Raw genomic sequence first — 22,569 nt, 5'->3', positions numbered from 1 at the left:
AGCATGGGTGTGGGCGCAGCCCGCTGGGATGCTCAGAGCCAGCCATGGTGTGACCTCCCTCCCCCACCCTCTATCCCCTGCTCTCTCACAGCTCAAGCAGCACGAGTTCAGAGAGAAGTTCAGACGTGATGCCCCCTTCACCTTCAGCGACCCCGACCCCTACAAGTCCCTGAATAAGGTACTTACCACCGTGGTGGGGTCCCTGTGGCAGCTCTAGGAACCCCTCAGCATGCTGGTCTTTTAAGCCTTTACTCTCGCAAGTGGAAACATGGCTTAATGGGACTGACTGCAAGGCCAGGCACCGTGTGGGCATGGGACTCGTCTGTGTGCATGTGCGTGGATGTACACACGTGGACAGGCAGACTCGGGCATCCTCCCTCCCAGCCACTCAGCCTCCATTCTGCCACACAGCTTAGAAAGCAATCTCAGGGCAACAACTACCCATGGCCACATGAGCATCCGGCAAGCCTCAGGGGCTGCCCTTTCCCCTCAGGGTGGTTTCGTGGTTTCTGTGAAGCAGTTTCCTGTCACCTCTTGTCCCCCTCCTCCAGCCTCCAGGTTTTAGACACACACACACACACACACACACACACACACACACACACACTCCGTTCTCACTACCCAAGTGTAGGATGCCCTCTCCCCGGGGCATGGTCTGGTGTCTTGCCAAGCCAGCGTAGATCCTCCTAGGGCAGACATAGAGGTTCTCAGAGCCTGGGTCAGCTCTGAGTTCAGCAGGCCTTTTGTACCCACCCCAGGGGCCGGCCCCTGGGACCTCGGTTCACTGGGCAGACGTGAGCACCACAAGCTCCTTCAAGTCACCTCACATTGTCTCTCTCTGCCCTGAACTCCTAAAATCAAGGTTCTCCCTTTTCTTCATGGCCATTTCGAGTCACTCTCCCTGAGCCACAATCTCCATGCTACTTTTTTCTTTCCTTAAAGCAGCACCATGCTGCTTTTCTCATTTCTAGTAAGATAGAACTATGGTTTGGAAGCAATGGGTGTTGGGAGATGAACCCAGAGGGAGTGAGGTTTGCAACCCCAGCAGGCTGTGGTGGTACGCACTGGGCATCTCGACTCCTGGGAGAGACAAACAAGGGGGTCAGGTCTTCAAGGATAGCTTCAGCTTCGTAGAAAGTTTAGGCTATCCTGGGCTACATGAGACCCAACCTCAAAAACAAACTAATGAGTAAAAGCCAGCCTAGATGTGCCGTGACCTACACAGCCCAGGGAGCGACCTAACTGGGGCTTCAGGGGATGAAAAACGGAGGTGTAGATAGAAAAGCTGGGGTCAGGTGCACTGTGCACTCTGGTGAGGACGCGACAGCCCAGAAACTCAATACATTTATTGTAGAGTCTGCATCGAGGAGGCAGGTTCATTGTATACAGCCAAATGAGGAGATGAATTTAAGCTCATCTCCACAGAGGGTCTCTGTAGGTGAGCAGTCTAGGCTGTAAACATCCAGGAGGAGGGGAGGAGGGAAGAAGGGAGGAGGGAAGGGGAAGGAGAGGAGACAAGGGAGGAGACTGGAGGGGAGGAGGGAGGAAGAAGAGAGGAGGAGGGAGGAGGGAAGGAGGAAGAAAAGGGAGGGGAGGAGGGAAGAGGAAGAAAGGGAGAAGGGAGGAGGGAGAGAAGACAAAGGAGGAGGGGAGGAGGAAGGAGGGAGGAGGGAGAGAAGACAAGGGAGGAGAGTAGAGGGGAGGAGGGAGGAGTAGAGAAGGGAGGAAGGAGTGGGGAGGAGGGAAAGGAGGAGACTAGAGGGGAGGAGGGAGGAGTGGAGGAGGGAGAAAGGAGTGGGAAGGAGGGAAAGGAGGAGACTAGAGGGGAGGAGGGAGGAGGAGAGAGGAGGGGAGGAGGGAGAGGAGACAAGAGAGAGTAGAGGGGAGGAGAGAGCAGAGAGGAGAGAAGAAAGGAGGGGACTGTGGTTGGTATTTTCCGCACACACTGTCAACATCCTACATGGACCAGGAAAAACATTACCATCTCCCCAAGCCTGACCTGGAGAAAGGCCTTGCCATGCCCCTGGGTCTGAGGTAATGGGATTCTTGTCATAGCTGTGCCCAAGCCAACCACACAAATTCAAGTCTTCATCTAATGAGCCTCCTCTCCAGAAAGAGGGGGATCACAGAGGGCAGCTGCCATCTTGGCTGGAGCACTGGTCTCTTGGTCAAGCAGGGATCAGGTGGACTGTATACACTGGGGGTGGGCGTGGGAGGAGACGCAGCTAGAGGACAGAGAAGATTTACTGGGGCATAGTGGAGAAAAGAGACCAAGAAGGCAGGAATGGGGGCAGGGTGGGGACACCCAGGCTGGGGCAGCCATTGATGTCCTCTCCCCTCCCCTCCCAGCAACAAAAGAGCATCTCGGCCATGGAGGGTGTGATGGAGGCGCTGTGCAAGTCTGGCAGCCTGTTCGAGGTCACAGTGCCAGACTACAAGCAGCTGAAGGCTTGCCACAAGGAGGTCCGCCTGCTGAAGGAGCTCTGGGACATGATCGTCATGGTGAGGCAGGCCAGGCCTCGTGGGACAGGGCTGGGGACTCTGCACGTGGCTCTGCACAGGGAGGACCTCTGGCTATAAGAATGCCGCAGTAGGGGCTGGGGATTTAGCTCAGCGGTAGAGCGCTTACCTAGGAAGCGCAAGGCCCTGGGTTCGGTCCCCAGCTCCGAAAAAAAAAGAACCAAAAAAAAAAAAAAAGAATGCAGCAGTGGCTCTACACTATCACCTCCCTCCACCTGCTGTCTCCCGCCTGCCCCGCCTCCTGCCTGTCCCGCCTCCCTCATGCTCCGCCTCCCTCCTGTCAGGCCTCTCTCCCCTGTCTCCTGTACCTGTCATTCTCTCTCACATCTCTCCTCTTTTAGAATTTATTTGTACCCTCATTTTCCTCCTATTACCTCCCCAAGACTCCCTCCAACATTCTCAGTAAGCTCCCTCCTACTGCCATACTTTTTTTAATTTGGGGGGTGGGGTGGGAGGAGGTGGCTTACTCTAACAAAGGCAACTAACTTATCAGAGCCATTAAGGAGTATGGCTCCCACACACACACACACACAGCCCATGACAGATTGTTGAAAGGCCAGATCTCCTGTGGTCCTTGAGGGCTGTGAGTTCCTGAGTGCCATCTCATGTCTGGGAGATAGTAAGGAATGTATGTGCCAGGTTCAGTGCTGCACCCCACAATCCCAGCTCCGGGGAGGCAGGGACAAACAGTAGGAAGTTCAAGGCAAGGACAGCCTGGGTGGCAACTCGGGTTCCAAGCCAGCCAAAGCCACCCGGGACTCCGTTAGAGCAAAACACCACAGTCTGGAGACCTGGGGCTCTAAATTTCTTGCAAACTTTGGCAGCAGATGAGGGCCACATCTCCTTTAACAGAAACCACTAAGGGGAGCCTGGCCCAGGAGGTACCATGTGCGCAAGCACGCAGGGTAGGCTCAGGAAAAGGCAGAAACAGCCAGCCAATCGGCTGTCAGATGCAGAGTCTCAGACCTGCCAGGGAGGCAGGGCCATTGAGTCATTGAGTCCTGTGCAGGCGAAGGCCTCAGGTCTCAGAGATGTTTTTGAACAACAACAACAAAATGTGTCTGTCTGCTCTTGCTCCAGATAGCTGCCCGTCACAGGTAAGTCCACTAGTCCAGGCTGTGTATCAGCGTGATTGACAAGGTGGGCAAAGGACACAATGAGCCAAGTGTTGGCAATCCGGGCTCCTGCCTGGAAGCCAGGCCTGGCTCACACACATGTCCTGGCTGAGGCGAGTTACAGGGTCATTCCCAAAAGGACAGCAAGCCAAATCTTGCCAACCACTAGTAAGGCCTGCAGCACAGGCTTTTACCAGCAAACACCTTAGCTGTTCTTCTTTTAAACCGAGGCTTTTATGGCACAGCTTTTGGTTCTCTCCTTTTTCCAACATTGGATTTCAGTTCGAAATGTCCCACCACAGGGCACATCTCCCTGTAAGAAATGGGTCTAGGGTCTCAAAAGACCCAACAAGCACACAGTCCAAATTATTTCAGCCAGGCAAAGTATTGAAGATGTCAAATCCATCAGGCGAGCACACCTAGCAAGGTCAGGTCGGGTGGAGCTTTCCTCTTAGTGCAAGGGGGTCCTGGCTTCCCTCTGAGAGATTGAAGCTCCGCCCCCTGTTCTTCCAGGGCGGATTCAGGGTGGTGCTGTTGATAAGGAGATTGCCAGTGTGAGTTCAAGAAGTGCTGATCCTAGAGGAATTTGAATCTCTGCCCGGCAGCTTTTATTTTTAATGGAGTTTGTCTTAATGTAACACTTTGAGTTTAAAAATAAGTACATTGTGGGGTTGGGGATTTAGCTCAGTGGTAGAGCGCTTGCCTAGCAAGCGCAAGGCCCTGGGTTCGGTCCCCACCTCCAAAAAAAAGAAAAAAAAAGTACATTGTATCTTGTGTCCCCATAAAAAGTACATTGTATCTTGTGTCCCCATAAAAAGTACATTGTATCTTGTGTCCCCATAAAAAGTACATTGTATCTTGTGTCCCCACAGCCTCCAACAGCAAGTATAGCCTCCTGCTGAGATAGGATGGGGGGTGACAGGGCTCTCTGTCTCTCTCTGTCTCTCGTGCTCTCTACAGGTCAACACCAGCATCGATGACTGGAAGACCACCAAGTGGAAGGACATCAATGTGGAGCAGATGGATATTGACTGTAAAAAGTTTGCCAAGGACGTGAGGTCTTTGGACAAGGAGATGAAAGCCTGGGATGCTTTTGTGGGACTGGACAACACCGTGAAAAACATGATCACATCCCTGCGCGCTGTGAGCGAGCTGCAGAACCCCGCCATCCGCGAACGCCACTGGCAACAACTCATGCAGGCCACTCAGGTAGGTGGGGGTAGAGGGAGGGAAGGCTGCTGGCAACCAGCCAGCCCTGAGTTGGGCTAGCCTGAGCTGCCTAGGTAGGTTGTCGATGCGTGAGTGTAACACGGGGCTCAGAGGTCAGAGAGCCTGTGCTTGCCTTCAGCTCAGCTGTTATCTGTCTCTAAATTCTTTCAGGTATACAGTGTAAAATCATTTTTCCCTCCTACTCTCACCAGACCCTTTCTTCTTCCTAAGCCCTCCTTTACTTTCATGTCTTTTTTTGTTTGTTTGTTTGTTTGTTTTGTTTTGTTTTGTTTTTCTTTTTTTTTTTTTTCCGGAGCTGGGGACCGAACCCAGGGCCTTGCGCTTGCTAGGCAAGTGCTCTACCACTGAGCTAAATCCCCAACCCCTATTTGTTTGTTTTTTGCTTTATTGTGGCTCACTGAGTTTAGCCAGGGGCTCACTGAGTTTAGCCAGGGGCACACAGGGTACATCCGTGACCACGAGTTGGGGTTATCATTTAACTTGAGCGAAAGTAACTTACCACTGAAGACCGCACCAGTGAAGAAAATGACTCTCCTTCCACCGGCAGCCATCAATCCCTGTGTGGCCTTGTGACCCGCCTCCCCCACTGAGCCAGACATTTCACTGGCTTGATCTTGTGCAAGCCTCATGCGTAATCCCTGGGACCGTTGAGTTCGGAGGTGCGGCAGCCACACCACATCCAGAAGACTCTCTCCAGCATCCTTCCCATCCTCTACCCACTGCGTTCTTTCCACACCCACCCTCTCCATGCTCGTGGAGCTTTGGAGGGGATGGTACAGGTGTCCCACTTAGACTGAGCATCGGACCGCCAATCCTTGTCAGTCCACTGGCCAGTTATGGGTCGCCCCACTAACCACTGCCCACTGCCCGCAGAAGCTTCCCTGGCAGACAGAGAGCAGCACTCACCGCCTGGTATACTCGTAAATATTTAGAAGGCAGCATGACACCGGGTCCATTTACCAAAACGAGTAGTTTGTTCCCCCATGGCCTATGACCTCCCCAGCCATGGACTAAGATAACAGGCTTAAGTTTCCCCTTGTAGGGTAGGCCTCAAATCCTGTCCAAACATGGTTGGTTACTTTGTAGCAATTAAGCGGCTATTGCTCTAATGGACACGCCTGGTCTGGCAGGTTGGTATTGGCTGCGGTGATCTTGGCACTCATTCACCTTCAAAGGCCCTGGGTATTCTTTTCACACCAGGCCCCGCATGTTATAGCCAGTTCTGACTATAATTGACCATCCATATGGCATAGGAAGGCAGGAGTCGGTGAGCTTGCTCCTCTGACCTCCCTTTAGTGTCCCAACTCAATTCCTAGCACCCCCAAAATTTCCAAGGATAGGAAATCTCCCTAGGCATCGATTCTGGCATGATGAACTGCCCTAAAGGGTTGCAGCATTAGGAAGATTGAGAACCAGCACTCTCAGTGAACTTGTGTTCTGGTGTATGCTTTTTACCCGACTCCAGAGGGTCCTGTGCTTACAGTTTTATAAAGAAAAAGGTGAGGATTTGAAAAGGGATGGTCCTGGATCATGGAGCCACCTAGTCACAGATCAAAGCTTGGCCCAGTAGCCAAGGCTGCGCTCAGAGGCCCATTTCCTGCCGCTGCTGTTCGCCTGGACGCCTGTGAAACACCATGTCTGGTTTCTCCCTAGGTAAAGTTTGAAATGTCCGAAGAAACCACACTGGCAGATTTGCTCCAGCTGAACCTCCACAAGTATGAGGATGAGGTCCGCAACATTGTAGACAAGGCCGTAAAGGAGTCTGGGATGGAGAAGGTAGGAACCATTGCAGTAAAGTGGTTCTTCTCCACCAGAGGATCCTGGGACTGGCTGACAGAATCTGTGGCTGTGAGGAGCTGACCTCAGACAGCCTCTGACATGCTGATTTGTTTGGGGGTGGGGGGGAGCTTGTGTCTAGCAGCCTGCTTTTGCCAACTCAGGACAGAAAAATCATCCAAAACCTGCAGACCTCAGTATCTTCAAATTGTCCTGATCCCAGCTATCCTCTCCCCAGCACACAGTAATGTGGCACCCTTTGCAGAGTCTGACACCTGAGTCTACAGTGTGGCACAGGGACTCCCTGTGTTCCCCCTGAGACCCATCTGTCTGCCTATCCACCCGTGGGTGGACCTCTAGGCTGCTTGTTGCCTGTTGGCTCCAGAGCAGTGGGCAATGCTCTACGCTTGTGAATGGAATCACCTTTCTCACTGCTACAACAAACTACCTGAGGGAGCAACTGAAGGCCGACGGAAGGGGTTGTTCTGGCTTGATGAGGGGGTGCAGTTCCCCACAGGGGAAAGCTTGTCAGCAGGAGTGGGAAACTGCTGGTCACATTGAATCCACAGTGAACCGGAAGTGGGCGGTTCTTCATACAACCTCAAGTGATCCACTTCCTCCGGCTCCTAAACCTTCCCAAACGGCAGCATGAGGTAGCGGCCAAGTGCACAGACACTTGAGCCAGTGGGTGAACATCTTACACTCAGGGCACCCTCTCTGTCCATCCCCCTGAAAGGTTCTGAAAACTCTGGATAGCACCTGGAGCACCATGGAATTTGAGCACGAGTTACACCCACGGACAGGCACCATGTTGCTCAAGTCCGACGAACTGCTGGTGGAGACCCTGGAGGACAACCAGGTGCAGCTGCAGAACCTGATGATGTCCAAGTACCTGTCCCACTTCCTGAAGGAGGTGACCAGCTGGCAGCAGAAGTTGTCCACAGCGGACTCCGTCATCTCCATCTGGTTTGAGGTCCAAAGGACCTGGAGCCACCTGGAGAGCATCTTCATTGGCTCCGAAGACATCAGAGCTCAGCTACCAGAGGACTCCAGGCGCTTCGACTCCATCGACCAGGAATTCAAGGTGAGCTCGGACAATGGGCGTTTCCTGGAAATGGCTGCGGTGGACGACATGGGCTCCAATACTTCTGCCCTCCCTTCTCCCCCACTGCCAGGCCCTGATGGAGGATGCTGTGAAAACACCAAACGTGGTGGAAGCCACCAACAAGCCGGGCCTCTACGACAAACTAGAGAGGCTGAAGAAGAGGTGGGTCCTCACCCCATCGGTCCAGCTGAGGCGTTGACAGGGCAGGTCATGCGCCACCTGCTGTGCAAAGTCACAGGTTACAGGCTAATAATATTCCATCCCTGAGGTGGATTAGGACACACCCACACACATCCCTGTGTGATCGGAGGTGGTTGGTGGAGGATGGGGACATCTGGAGACCAATTGGGTCTGTGGAGAAAAACTAGATGCCCTCAGTAAGCTTAGAGCATGGACTGGCCAAGAGCCCTACAGAGAAGGACCCACCAGTCCCCTTCCCCTCCTTCCCCTTAGCTTGGCTGTGTGTGAAAAGGCGTTGGCTGAATATCTGGAGACCAAGAGGCTGGCGTTCCCACGGTTCTACTTCGTCTCCTCCGCTGACCTGCTGGACATTCTCTCCAACGGAAACGATCCCGTGGAGGTAGGCAGGGCGGTGGCGGTATAAACCCCTGCGCCCAGGAGCCCTCAGCTGGAGGACAAGCCCACAGTGTATTCCTTGGCTACGGGTCAGTCAGTCGACTCCACCCTGCTTGTTTTCCTTCTCTGTAATGGGTCAGAAGTTGGGAGGCTCCGTGGACATCTGAAAGACACACTGAGCAGGCCTCCGTGTGGTCCTCATGGCCTTTGCCCTGACACAGACCCTGGGATCTAGGAAGACGTTTCCCCATAGCTTCTCAGAAAGAAAGACACAGGGGGCGAGGGGGGATACACGCACTGGAAGCCTCAACAAAGGCCCTGGCAACTGTATCCTCCCCAAGGCTGATTCTCACCCAAGCCTGTGGCTTCGTCCGTTAGCATCAGTCAAAGACATGAGACAAATATTCCAAAGGCAAAAGAGAAAGGATAGGAGAGAGGAGGGTTAAAAGCATCCAAAGGAGCCCAGAGCCACCAGTAACGCTAGGGCACCTCCCCCAGGTGAGCCGCCACCTGTCCAAACTCTTCGACAGTCTGTGTAAGCTCAAGTTCCGCCTTGATGCTAGCGGAAACCCGATCAAGGTCGGGCTGGGGATGTACAGCAAGGAAGACGAATACATGGATTTCGATAAGGAGTGTGACCTCTCGGGGCAGGTGAGCCTTGCGGGGAGGGGCTGTCATCTGGTCATCCACCTCTCAAGGAAATTCTTGGGAACCTCTTTTTATCCGATGCATAAATGTAGTTATTTGTGTTGGGGTCGGGGGAAGTCATATGCAAGTGGAGGTCAAGAGGACAATTTTGCGGACATGGTTCTCTCCTCCCATCTTATGGGGATTCCGGGTATCAAACCTAGGTCACTAGAGTCATGCCACAAGTGCCCTTACCCACTGAGGCATCTCGCCAGCATAGGTGGGTCATTTTTTCACTGCTCTATGGGAAACATTAGCATCTTCGCCCCTGACAGACATGTTACTGGCAGTCTGCTGCCTAGACGGAGCTTCCAAGTCCTTGGCGTCTTGTTCAAAGAGTTGAAGCTCTCACACAAGTGATAAAACCAGCAGGCGGGGGTGTGTGTGGGGGGGAATTATTTAGAAGCAAAGCAAAGGAATAGAGTAGACAGACACACAACAAGGGCAGCAGGCACTAAAATAAGAGGCTCAGAATTCTGGCTGAGCACCGACAATTCGCTTGTGGGTCCAGGTGGAGGGGGAGTTTGGTTGTTAATCCCTGATTTTGAACGTGTGCATGCCCATCACGAAAACCCATAAGATGGCTACAAAGGGGTTTTCTTGAAAAGTTGAATCAGAGTACCTTCTGCCTCGCTGCCTATGTACCCAAAACTGCTTCTGGACCCGGGATGTGTTCGGTCACAGGGAGGAAGCTACAAGGGTAGCCATAGGTCAGCGATGGTGGTCTGTTTAGAGAGGGGCGTGGGTGAAGCTCAGCACAGGTGGCGGACCCAGGTGGCCGACCCAGGTGGCGGACCCAGGTGGAGGACCCAGGTGGAGGACCCAGGTGGCCAACTGCTTTGCTGGGAAAGGACTGCACTGTACGGAGGCCAGGACAGGCAGGGTGGCTCCATCCGTCTCAGGTGTAACAGTCACTGGGATGAGCTACAGCTGTGAGGTCAGTGTGAGGTCTTTCCCCAGGTGGAAGTGTGGCTGAATCGAGTGCTGGACCGAATGTGTGCCACGTTGCGCCACGAAATCCCAGAAGCTGTGGTGACTTACGAGGAGAAGCCCAGGGAGCAATGGATCTTTGACTACCCGGCCCAGGTCTGGAACGGATGGGGACCCACTGCAGCATGGCTCCAGGCCCTGGGTTACCCTCTTGTCTGATGGGAATGGGTTTAACAGCTTAACATAAGCTCCTTTTTTTTTTTTTTTTAATTCTCTTTATTTTATGTGGATGGGTGTTTTTGCCTGTGTGTATGTTGTGTGCCACATGTGCAGTGCCCCACAGTGGCCACAAGAGGGCGCCATATCCCCAGGAACTGGAGTTAAAAGATGGTTGTGAGCATCCACATGGGTGTAGGAAATCAAACCCAAGTCCTCTGGAAGAGCAGCCAGTGCTCTTAACCACTAAGCCGTCTGTCCAGCCTCATGGCCTCATCGTTTTCTTTTCTTTTATGCAGGGAGTTGGGGGTGGAAGTGGGGGTTCAAGACAGGGTTTCTCTGTGTAGCCCTGGCTTTCCCAGAACTCACTCTGTAGACCAGGCTGGCCTCACACTCAGAGATCCACCTGCCTCTGCCTCCCCAGTGCTGGGATTGAAGGTGTGCGCCGCCCCACCTGGCTATGACCTCGTCTTATTATCCATAAAGAACAGTTTCTCCTGGGTGGTTTCCAGGTGGCGCTGACATGCACGCAGATCTGGTGGACGACTGAGGTGGGCCTGGCGTTCGCAAGGCTGGAGGAAGGATATGAAAACGCCATCAAAGACTACAACAAAAAGCAGGTTTGGGGACTCTGGGCCCCCAAACCGCCAGGCAGTAGCCAGAATCCCCCTGTCTTGATTAAGGTTCCTATCGCTGTGATAAAATCCATGACCTAAAGCAACTTGGGGAGGAAAGGGTTTATTACAGGCTGCAGCTCACAATTTGTAGTCTATCATCCAGGAAGTCAGGGCGGGAACCTGGAGGCAGAAACTGAAGCAGAGGCCATGGAGGGTCACTGCTTACAAGCTTGCTCCTCAAGGCTTGCTCCGCTAGCCCAGGACCCTCAGGCCAGGGGCGGCCCCACCTACAGCAGACCTAGCCTAATTAAGGGAATGAACCACAGGCTAATCTGGTGCATTTTCTCAGTTGAGACCTTCTCTTTGAAATGACTATAGCTTGAGTCAAACTGCCTTAGAAGTAGTCAGCACAGGCCCCTCCTCCAAGGTGGAGCTCTGTATTCACCTCAGCAATACAGAACTCTTCCTACAGTGTGTCCTCAGAAACCAGATACCAACACTGTTTTCTTTTTCTCTTTACACTTCTCTCTTTCTCTCTCTCTCTCTCCCCCTCTCCCTCCCTCTCTCCTGTCTGTCTCTCTCTCCTCTCTCTCTCTCTCTCTCTCTCTCTCTCTCTCTCTCTCTCTGTGTGTGTGTGTGTGTGTGTGTGTGTGTGTGTGTGTGTGTGTACACGTGCATCTCAGTTTGCATGAGGAGATCAGAAGATGACTTGTGGAGGGGTCAACTCTTTGCTTCCATGACTGGAACTGGAGTTGTCCGGCTCGGTAGCAGGCACCTTTATCTGCTGAGCCGGCTTGGCAGTATTTTTTCACCTTCAAGATTCTTGGATAGATCTTAGAAGATAAGTGTGTGAGTGTGTGCATGTGTGCCCATGAGCATGAACCCTGGATGGTTTCTCAGGAACCTTTAGTTTGGGATCAGGATCTGAAGCTTTCCCATTAGACCAGGCTGGCTTCAGTGAGCCCCAGGTTCGGCCAGGCTGGCCCAGTGAGCCACCGGGATCTTCCTATGTCTGCCTCTTGGGTGTTGGGATTACAAGCAGGATGCCTCCCTTACTTGGGTACTTACAAAGATAGGCTCCACAGGTCACTCAAGGCCACAGTCAGCATCCACTGACTGTGCCATCTCTCGGGGCCGCGGTCAGCATTTTCTCCTGTAGCTTCAGAACCTTCCAGCATGTTTAACTTGTTACCAGGCAACTATTTTTACTGAACGTACAGGCTCTTTCCTCTAAGGGGCTCCATAGTATCCCCATCTGGAGAGGAACTTTTCTGTTTTGGGGGGAGTTTTTTTTTTCATTGTGGTAAAACACACACACACATACACACACACACACACACACACACACACACACACACACAGGTCATTCTCTATGGGCCCCAACAGCCTGGGCAACCGGCCCAGTGGCCACCAGGGGGTGGTGCTGCCAGGCAGGGTCCCAGCACAGCCGCCTCTCTCTGCAGATCAGCCAGCTGAATGCGCTCATTACTCTGCTCATCGGGAACCTCAGCGCTGGTGACAGGATGAAGATTATGACCATCTGCACCATCGATGTGCATGCCCGAGACGTGGTGGCCAAGATGATCACCGCTAAGGCAGGAGCACCCCTGTCCCAGGCACTGGGGAGGCAGGAGTCCCTGGGGTGCTGGGAGGGGCTGGGAACTGGGTTTGGGGCTGGCCCCACACTCAAAAACTCTGGCGTTTATGACCTCCTCTTCCCAGGGTTGTGACTGAGGGAGTGGCCGTCCCCCTCTCCTCCACCACACACACAATCCATGGGGGTCAGATGAGTGGAATGTCATTCTTTTGTGTGTGTTCATGTGTGTGCATGTGCATGTGCATATATGTGTGCATATATGTGGTGGCCCAAGAATGACCTTAGATGTGGCTCCTCAGGTGCCATCCACCTTCCTTTTTGGAGACGGGCTCCCACATTGGCCTGGAACTCAGGCCCAGGGCCCCCCTGACCTCACCTCTCCAGCCCTGGGATTGCAAGCACCTGCTGTCACACTGGCTGACTCTGTTACACGGGTTCTGAGGATTGAACTCAGCAAGTTCTTTACTGCCTGGGCCAACTCCCAACCCTGGAAGCTCCTATCTATAGCAGGCTGCGGCCAGGGTCATTAAAACAGTTGTGCTTCAGATTGAGAGGAGGGCCTGGAGCCAAGACCTTTCTTTGGGTTCCCACTGCAGGTGGAGAGCTCCCAGGCCTTCACCTGGCAGTCACAGCTTCGACACCGCTGGGACGAGGAAAAGAAACATTGCTTCGCCAATATCTGTGACGCCCAGATCCAATACTCCTATGAGTACCTGGGCAACACGCCTCGGCTGGTCATCACCCCCCTCACAGACAGGTGAGGACCACCTACAGCCCAGTGCCCAGCCCTCTACCCACACGCCTATCCCCACCTCAGCTCTGAGGCTTGAGGAGTCCACGTTCGGTGAGGAGAGGTTTTTAATCCCAGCCCAGGGTTTCTACCCCACTTTTGACCATAAAAGGCACACGCACACCCTTTACATTTACAACGAGCCTTAAACAGCACAAGAGCTGCGCAGACACCTTCCCTCCATGCTGTTAGAATCTACTTTCCAATTGATAACCCCAGTTATTACTTACTACGTTTCGTCTGGGCTGCTCTTAACTCCAGTTGGCCAGACCTCACCTAACCTTCATGGTGGCTTCTCTTCCTCCTCCACCCTCTTCTTGTAATCCAGTCCGACCCCAAGTCTGGAAAACCTAAACCCCATCTATGTCTCTTCTGCCCGGCTATTGGCACCGTTATTTACCAATCAGAAATAACTTGGGAGCAGGGTTGCGCAGGTCTACGTACAGATTCCAGATCTTGGCCCCCCCCCCCCCTTTAGAACAGACAGCAAGACCAAACCGCCCTATTCTCAGATCCAGCCCAGTCGCCAGGTAGAGCCCTGCTTTAGGCTGAGCTCTTGGTCTGACACTAGCTGTGTCCCCAAGGAGTGACTTCACCTCCCTGAGGTCTGCAGAGCAGAGAGAGCTACAAGAACCCCCATGAGTGTATGAGGATTAAATACATTACAGGACAATAAAAACATTCAGCCCAGAAATTGCCCAAGACACCCTCAGCGTGCATCTAGTGATTTTCCCAGTGACCGCCCCCCAAGCCCCCAGGAGGGCCACGATTGCACCCATGCATCCTGTCCTTCAGTCGAATGCAGTGTTCCTGTGCTCGCTCTGACTTTGGTCCCTCCGGGCCTGAGCAAGTACAACCAACCCACAGTGACCGGAGCAAAGCACAGTGGGTTGTGGGTCACAGGGTCACAGTGCCCCAGGTGAATCAAGGTCTTTGGCAGGTGCTACATCACACTCACACAGTCCCTCCACCTGATCATGGGCGGAGCCCCTGCAGGCCCTGCTGGCACGGGCAAGACGGAGACAACCAAGGACCTGGGCAGAGCCCTAGGCACCATGGTGTACGTCTTCAACTGCTCTGAGCAGATGGACTACAAGGTATGTGGCCAGGGCTACGAGTCCCCGTCTGGGACCCAAGAGCGTGTGCACCCTACAAACAGAGCCCTACAGGGCAGCGACTAGGCATCCAGAGTACCTTGTTAGCACCCCCTTGTGGAGGTAGAGGTCTCAGCAGTTCCAAGATTGTCCCCGAGGATTAGAGACCCAGAGAGGAGTGAGTAGCACTTGTTCAGTGTAGGGTTAGGGTGAAAGTAGTGGACAGGTAAACTAACTCAGAAGGGGATGAGGACAAGTCCATCAGCTGCAGGGTCACGTCTGCTCAGAGGACTAAACAGGAAGGGAGGTACTCCAGCAGTAACAGTCCCAGCATAAGAGGGAGGAGTGGGGATGCCCTCAGTCTGTAGGGGACTCCCTCTTGTTGGATGAGCCCCACAGCCTAGCAGTTCCATCCCGAGGCTGAGGGCAGTGCCCAAAACCAAAGGTCATACCAGCATGCCCCTGTCATGGGCCCTGAGAAAAGTGAAGTCCTTGGTCCCTGTGTGGGCTCCATGGGTCTGTTGCTGACCCTGCAGGGGATAGAATGGCACATTCACAGGGAAAAGTCCTCCAGGACCTTGCAGCCCCAGCCCACCTGGGAGGATCCCCTCCTTCATGTGCATAAAATGAGAAGGTGTGGGTGGGGTGGGATTGGGGGATTTCTTAGCCTGCTTCTGCCAGATCTTCACTTACAGAAGCACTGGCACTCTGTGGGGTCAGCCCTTGGGTGCTGTCTCCAGGCACCTGCTCCTTGCAGGCCTTTGGGGGCCACTCCCTCTCTCTGATCCGCCTTTCCCTTTGTAGTCCTGTGGAAACATCTACAAGGGTCTGGCACAGACAGGAGCCTGGGGTTGCTTTGATGAGTTTAACCGGATCTCAGTGGAGGTCTTGTCTGTGATTGCTGTACAGGTAGGACCCTTCTGCTCGGTCTCTGGGTCTGGGGGCAGGGGGCTGGGAGCTTTGCCCAGTTCTCCTTGTATCTCAACCAGGCACTGGGCAGGGGGTGACATAGCGATGCCTCAGATGCCCCTGCCCAGGCTCCTGTTACGCACAGAGTGGGCAGTAAGAGTCAGATACAGGGGGGGCGTAATTGATTGATTCTGCCTGGGGGTGCTAACACAGAAAGTTACCTTGGGAAACCCCAAGGTATAACCCCTGCTACTTTGTGATGCAAACCCAGGAGGATTGCCACAAGTTCAAGGCTGGACCGGCTTTTAGAACAAACTCTAGGTCATCGGGACTATAGATTAAGACTTTGTACAGAGAGAGACAGAGAGAGACAAAGAGAGACAGAGACAGAGACAGAGACAGAATGAGTGAATATTTAATAACCCTTAGTTGACTTTGAGATTGTACTGCTGGGCAGCAGACTAGATCACAATGGTTCAGAATTCACCACCCCACCCCCATCACCCCCACAGGCTGTATTTATAGTCTTGAGGAAAGGAAGTGCAGAACACCGACAGCTGGATTGATCACAGCTGCCTTATCTGAACACAGTGTGGACAGTTGGCTGCCTGGGACTGGCTGGGACTCAGCCTGTGTGCCTACAGAATTCAGTTACAGTGTTTCTATGGATCCCTTGGGTTCACTACACACCCATGTAGGGAGAAACCTTTTAGCAAGCTGGAGCTCTGTGGGGAGGCGCCTCGGGGCAGACAGTTGAACTTGAGGGAAGAGAGGGAAGCTCTTTGGCAGAGGACTCTGGGCTTTGAAGAACACAGTATAGACTAGCAAGACCAGAGCAGATGGGAAAGCATGGCTGTAGATCCAGGTAATTCCCCAGCAGGGCACAGAACAGCAGTGGGGAGTCCCAAGGCAAAGGGGGTGCAGTGCGGGGGCTATGCCAACACCCCGAACTTTTAAACTCACCCGCAGGGCCCTGGATTTCAAACAGGAGGCCCAGCAATCCTGGATAAACACTGGGCTCAGAGGTCCTCTGGGGTGGCCTCCCATCTCAGATCAGTTTGAGATCCCACTTGTGGGGGCCCTAGGTCAGAGGTCTCAACAAAGCAAGCCTAGCCGCTTGCCTCGGACCTAGACAGAAAAAAAAGGAATGATGGGAAATGGGGAAAGGAAGATAGTGCACCGCTCCTGCCCCCGGAAGACGAGGAACAGTGCTCTTGTCCTAGGTGAGGTAGGGCTGTGCAGGTCAGGGGAGTGTTCACAAGAGCTTCAAGGCTACACAGGAAGGGGTGCTGGGTATGCACACCTAAGCACTAGTGTGTGCGTGTGGAGGTGGGGTGGGATTCCAGTCTTGTTCTAAGGCTATGGTCCTTTAGTTGTCCCTGGCATAGACGTGACCACCAAAGAGAATCTAAGAAAGGTGGAGGTAACCAGCTCTCACTCTGCTGTCTGTTAACCACCTGTCCGCCAAGTGCTAAATTGGTACATTGTAGCAGAAGCAGCCTCTACTCTTTTTTTTTTTTTTTTTTTTGGTTCTTTTTTTCCGGAGCTGGGGACCGAACCCAGGGCCTTGCGCTTCCTAGGTAAGCGCTCTACCACTGAGCTAAATCCCCAGCCCCGCAGCCTCTACTCTTACTGGAACTTCAATAGGAAAAGCCAGTGGGGATGCAGGGGGCAGGGTGATGGAGGAGTAAGAGGAGGACCCACAGCCTGGGGAAAATCTTACCTCTAGAGCTCTCAGCAGCCTCCACCCTTCCTCCCCCCCTAATCTGGGAAGGGCCAGCTGAGTCTGCCAAGGCAATAGCCACTCCTCCACTCCCTCTTTCCAGGGTCGTTCACCCATTCCTGTTCCTGCCCCACTCCAAAGTCAGGAGACAAACCCTAGAATGTCCCACGGGGCCTGTTTGATGACCCTGATGTCTGTGGACACAAAAGAACGGGATCAAAAATGCTAAGAAGGGGGCTGGAGAGATGGCTCAGCGGTTAAGAGCACTGACTGCTCTTCCAGAGGTCCTGAGTTCAACTCCCAGCAACCACATGGTGGCTCACAACCATGTGTAATGGGATCTGATGCCCTCTTCTGGTGTGTCTGAAGACAGCTACAGTGTACTCATATGAATAAAATAAATCTTTTTTTAAAAAAAATGCTAGGAAGGTCTACCAGCAGGAGATGCTCCCAAATTCTTGCCCTCTACACCTGCCCAGGTGTGAGCCATGGGGGGCTACAAACTGGGAGGGAAACCCAGCGTGACCCAGAGTCACCTAGTAAGACCAGGCAAGCAAACTGTGCAAAGGTGGAAAATATCCCGTGGCTGAGAGACTTCAGTCACAAGCCTGGAGCGCCCTCTAGTGGTGATCTTATGGTTTGCAGCTACCTCCTGTGGGTTCCTCTAAATTCCCAAGCACAGACCAGATTCCTCCTATCCTGGTAAGCAGGAGGTGGCCCCAGAGCGGCTACTAACAGGTCTCTGTGGGTTGTCAGAGAGTTGACAGAATTTCAGCCAGGGTCACAGCCAGAGGGCACTCCTGATTCAAAAGCCCAACTGAGGTCAGCTATATGACAAACACCAGGAACAACAAAATCACAGCGGTGGAGGGCAGGCAGCCTGACACCTGCCCAATGACAGAGTGAAGGCCCCTGCTAATTCACAGCCACCACATTCTGTGACTAATGCAGGGGACTCAGGGGCAGACTGATAATCCAGTCAGTAAAGTGCTTGCCACACAAACCAGTGGGCCTGAGCATGGCTCCCAAAACCCATATAAAAGGCCAGATATGGGGACTGGAGAGATGGTTTGAGTGTTGAAGGCACCTGTTTCTTCCAGAGAACCCGAGAGTTTGCTTCCTTTCACCCATGCCAAGTAGCTCACAGCTCCAGAGGATCCAGCAGTCTCTGTGGCTCCTCAGGCAGCCAAGCACACACTACATACATACACATGAATCTTTCCCTTAAAGAAGGGCAAGAGCCAGGCACTGCCAGGCCTTCAATCCCAGAACCCAGAAGGCAGGGGCAGAGGGATCTCTGTGAATCCGAGGCCGGCCAGGGCTACACAGTGAGGACATGTTTTGAAACACAAACAAAGCCAGATGCCAGATGTGTGATTCCAGTGCCATGGGAGGGGGAGACAGAAAGACCCCTGGGGCTCTCTGACCATAGTCCAGTCAGTTGGTGAGCTCCGCATCCACTGAGAGACCCTGCCTCAAAAAAAAAGCTAGTATTGAGCAATGGAAAAAGATACCACCGCTGTCTGGATTTCACGCGTGTTCATACCCGCACACGTGTCTGCACATTTGCACGTGCAAATGGTTCCAGTTTAATGTGTCTGTGTGTGTGCGCACTCGCTGTCTAGGTAAAGTGTGTCCAAGATGCAATTCGGGCCAAGAAAAAGAAGTTTAACTTCCTGGGAGAAATGATAAGTCTCATCCCCACTGTGGGCATCTTCATCACCATGAACCCTGGCTACGCGGGACGCACGGAACTGCCGGAGAACTTGAAGGCTCTATTCAGGTGACAGAGGAGGTGCCCAACAGTGTCCCAGACTGAAGAGTTAGTGGAGGAGCCCAAGGCTAGCTCCCAAGATGGATTAGGGGGTGAAGGGTAACAGGACAGTAGGCAGGTCCTTCAAAAAGCCCTGGGGCTCCCCAAGTGGGGGCAGTCCACAGCAGAGACACTGTTCTACATGAGGAGTCTCAGGGGAATCAGGGCAGGCATGAGGCCTGGAGCTTACTGGGTTGTGTGTGCAGAACAATGGGGTAGGGGGGCTGGAACCCAGCTACATGTAATCTTAAGGTTGACCAGTGGGGACACATGTCCCAGGGGAAGAGGGGCAGGTGGCCACTGAGGAGCCAGGGAGGTGAAAGCCAGAGAGACAGCTGCCCGCTCACCTCTCAGGCCCTGCGCTATGGTGGTCCCCGACTTTGAGCTGATCTGTGAGATTATGCTGGTGGCTGAGGGCTTCCTGGAAGCTCGCCTCCTGGCCCGGAAGTTCATCACCCTCTACACCCTGTGCAAAGAGCTGCTCTCAAAGCAGGTGTGTTCTGCCAGTTCCAGGGGTTCTTGGCCCAGCCTCAGCGATCCACGCTTATGCCTCTGCCCTCCCTAGCCCCGAGATAAACTGAGCCTGGCGGTGCCAGATGACCACTGTTGGAGGACAAGTTCACATTCGCATTCCCACTCTCCATAGGATCATTATGACTGGGGCCTTCGGGCCATCAAGTCTGTGCTGGTGGTAGCTGGCTCCTTGAAGAGGGGAGACCCTACCCGGGCAGAGGACCAGGTGCTCATGAGGGCACTGCGAGACTTCAACATCCCCAAGATCGTGACTGATGACCTGCCTGTGTTCATGGGACTGATCGGTGACCTCTTCCCAGCTCTGGACGTGCCCCGAAAGCGAGACCTGAATTTTGAGAAGGTAACTCCCCACTCCCTGTATACCTCCATATCCATCCTGAGAAACTTGCTCCTTGCTGCAAGAATTCGGGGGCCATAAACTGCGTCCTGCTCCCCAGCCAGCCCCAGATTTCAGAGGATCTAGAGTCTGGGCTCCCGGGGCAGTGTGAGTTCTGGGTGAGATCAGCACAGCTTGAAGCTCAGCCACAGGAAATGTCGTCTTCTGTACCCTCTTTTTTTTTTTTTTTTTTTTTTTTTTTTGGTACATGAGTACACTGTCACTGTCCTCAGACTCACCAGAAGAGGGCCTCGGATCCCATTACAGATGGTTGTGAGCTACCATGTGGTTTCTGGGAATTGAACTCGGGACCTCTAGAAGAACAGTCAGTGCTCTTAACTGCTGAGCCATCTCTCCAGCCCCCTTCCGGTGCCCTCTTAACCACGCCCCCACCCCTTAACCACGCCCCCGCCTGCCGTATCTCCCAGATCATCAAGCAGAGCATCGTGGAGCTCAAGCTGCAGGCAGAAGATAGCTTTGTGCTGAAAGTCGTGCAGCTGGAGGAGCTGCTTCAAGTTCGACACTCAGTATTCGTCATTGGGAACGCAGGCAGCGGCAAATCCCAGGCATGTAGCCAGCACTCATGGGTTCCCCCATCACCTGCCTCCCTGACGCCTGACGCTCACACACTCCTGTCCCCACCCCTACCCCCTCAGCATTGCCTGGGGCCATGGTGAACTCTGGAGGGTGACAGCCAACACCACCAGTGCTAGTAATAAGTAAGCCAGTCAAGTGCGTCTGGCTGAATGCCCTCAGGACGGGATCTTTACCCTCTACAAAACCCATTTCTGAAAACACAGGGGCTAGGGGTTAGAGATGCTGGGTACAGTGGTGCACACCTTTAATTCCAGTGCTCAGGAGGCAGAAGCAAGTGGATCTCTGTGAGTTCAAGGCCAACCTGACCTACATAGAAAGTTCTAGGTCAGCTGGCTACATGGTGATGTCTAACTAAGAAAATGTCAAGTCACAAATGACAGCAAGTTATTGTTTAAAAGGCAAAAAACTGTGCGTGGTGCTTTAAAAAGAAAAGAAGCATGTGCACACACAAAATATCACTCAGGTGTCCTTACAGCCAGTTTCTCTGAGTGAAAAGCATCTGGGGCTGCACAGAGGGCTGCCTCGTGCAGGTGTGCATCAGGCGCCCCCTACAGGTGCTATGACCGTTGGATCAGTGGATGCTCCCCATCCTCAGGTCCTCAAATCCCTCAACAAGACCTACCAGAACATGAAGAGGAAGCCTGTGGCAGTGGACCTGGACCCAAAGGCTGTCACCTGTGATGAGCTGTTTGGTATCATCAACCCGGCGACCAGGGAGTGGAAAGATGGTAGGTCGAATAGTGCCACCTGCACTGAGGCTGAGACCCTGACATGTCCCTGAGCAGGCTCCCTGAGACATGTCATAACCTATGCAGGTTCTGGCCACATCCTGGCCACTGCAGAAGGGCTGATGGAGCCTGTGCTGGGGCGTTCGGGGCACAGAGCACCTGTGCCACCGGCAGGAAGGAAGAGGGCTGAGACTGACCCAGACACCCAAGTAGAGGCCCCCTCACCCCAAGAGGGCTTCCCAGAGATGGAGCCCTGCTGCAGTGGCAGCCTCCTGCAGAGCATCCCAGGGAGTGATGAGAGAGCCCCTCTGTCCACAGCTTCTAGGGTTGAGGCTCCATTGGGTTTGCCTCATGAGAAAACCAAGAGAACTGAGAAATCGGCCAGGGAAACGGGGGGGGGGGGGCTGAGATGTTGCCCCCATGAGCACTTCCTGGTTGGAAGGGAAGCGCAGGCCCCCCTCCCTGTGAGAGGTGGCACCCTGACCCCTCTTCCTTACTCTTTGTGGTTTTCCCACCCACCTCCTGCGCATGTATTTCTACACGGGCATCTTGTCTCTCCCTCATGGTAAGACAAAGCTCCAGAGGGTGATGGGGCTTTGATCGTCCCCGGCTTTGTCCCCAAACTATCCCCTACCCCTTTCCGTGCTGGGTACATGGAGAGCTCGTGCGCACGTGCATGTGAGCAAGTGACTGAGTGAGCATGTGCGTCAAGCATTGCGCAGTGACCCACCACAGGAGGCTGCTGATCCTTAAAGAGCTGAGGCAGGCCAGAGCCTCAGAAAGTGAACTGGAGGGCAATGGTGGAAAAGGGGCGGGGCTGAGGGGGTCAGAAGAAGGAGGTCAATGATGGGAAGGGGCGGGGCTGGGAGGGGAATCAAAGGTGGAAAGGGGGTGGGGCTGAGAGATCAGAAGGCAAGAGCAGGGCTTAGCATGAGGAGGAACTAGAAGGCCACAGTTGTTCCTCTAAGGATGGGACCTGCCACCTCTGAGAAACTGAGCAGGCCAGGTCCACGCTGGCATGATGGAATGAAGGCCACAGAGTGTCCAGCATGTTATTTAGCCCCCCTCCCAGTTGGGGCCACAGGTGTCACCAGCCTGCCTCCCTCCAGGCCTGTTCTCAACCATCATGCGGGACCTGGCCAACATCACGCACGACGGGCCCAAGTGGATTGTCCTGGATGGAGACATAGACCCCATGTGGATTGAGTCTCTCAACACAGTCATGGATGACAACAAGGTACACTACTCCTGGATTCACAGCCGAGCCCCCATCACCACCACAGTATGAGAGAGCCTACAGGCCATGGGCAGTGTACACTCAGTGCTGGGGATGGTGGGGGTGGGGCAAGGTGGCCAGGAATCTGTCAAAAGCCCCACAGAGAAAGTCATGGACTGTAGACAGCACCTGCCACAACAGTCGCTCCCTATGGAGGACACAGAACCATGCGCTCCTGAACCTGCCTGTGGTTCTGCCTCTGCGCGGGTCGGAGTAAAGCTGGAGGCTCGTTCTCCACCTGATTCGTGCGCAGCATAGAAACAATACTTGGCGGGGCAGAAACAGCCTCCAGAGCAGTCTAGAAGCAGCTTAAGAAAATGATTCTTCCCAGTACTGGGGAGGGCAGGCAGGAGGATCATG

General features: G+C 53.7%; 1 protein-coding gene across 1 annotated transcript in view; it reads left to right on the top strand.

The window, feature by feature from the left end:
• Dnah17 (dynein, axonemal, heavy chain 17) overlaps positions 1–22,569 on the top strand; it is a 113,977-nt gene that overhangs the window by 32,261 nt on the left and 59,147 nt on the right. Inside the window, exons 23-42 of the mRNA XM_039087512.2 lie at positions 92–178; positions 2,350–2,502; positions 4,596–4,844; positions 6,519–6,641; positions 7,378–7,725; positions 7,817–7,908; positions 8,200–8,326; positions 8,821–8,973; positions 9,970–10,095; positions 10,668–10,775; positions 12,236–12,367; positions 12,966–13,126; positions 14,100–14,256; positions 15,058–15,162; positions 18,511–18,668; positions 19,053–19,191; positions 19,345–19,572; positions 20,037–20,174; positions 20,801–20,933; positions 22,043–22,170. Coding sequence (XP_038943440.1) covers positions 92–178; positions 2,350–2,502; positions 4,596–4,844; positions 6,519–6,641; positions 7,378–7,725; positions 7,817–7,908; positions 8,200–8,326; positions 8,821–8,973; positions 9,970–10,095; positions 10,668–10,775; positions 12,236–12,367; positions 12,966–13,126; positions 14,100–14,256; positions 15,058–15,162; positions 18,511–18,668; positions 19,053–19,191; positions 19,345–19,572; positions 20,037–20,174; positions 20,801–20,933; positions 22,043–22,170 — 3,045 coding nt within the window. The remainder of the gene's footprint in view (positions 1–91; positions 179–2,349; positions 2,503–4,595; positions 4,845–6,518; positions 6,642–7,377; positions 7,726–7,816; positions 7,909–8,199; positions 8,327–8,820; positions 8,974–9,969; positions 10,096–10,667; positions 10,776–12,235; positions 12,368–12,965; positions 13,127–14,099; positions 14,257–15,057; positions 15,163–18,510; positions 18,669–19,052; positions 19,192–19,344; positions 19,573–20,036; positions 20,175–20,800; positions 20,934–22,042; positions 22,171–22,569) is intronic.

The sequence above is a fragment of the Rattus norvegicus genome, chromosome 10 (assembly GCF_036323735.1).
Source record: "Rattus norvegicus strain BN/NHsdMcwi chromosome 10, GRCr8, whole genome shotgun sequence".
NCBI lineage: Eukaryota > Metazoa > Chordata > Mammalia > Rodentia > Muridae > Rattus > Rattus norvegicus.
The sequence above is the reverse complement of the archived record's forward strand: the minus strand, read 5'-3'. Positions and strand labels throughout refer to the sequence as shown.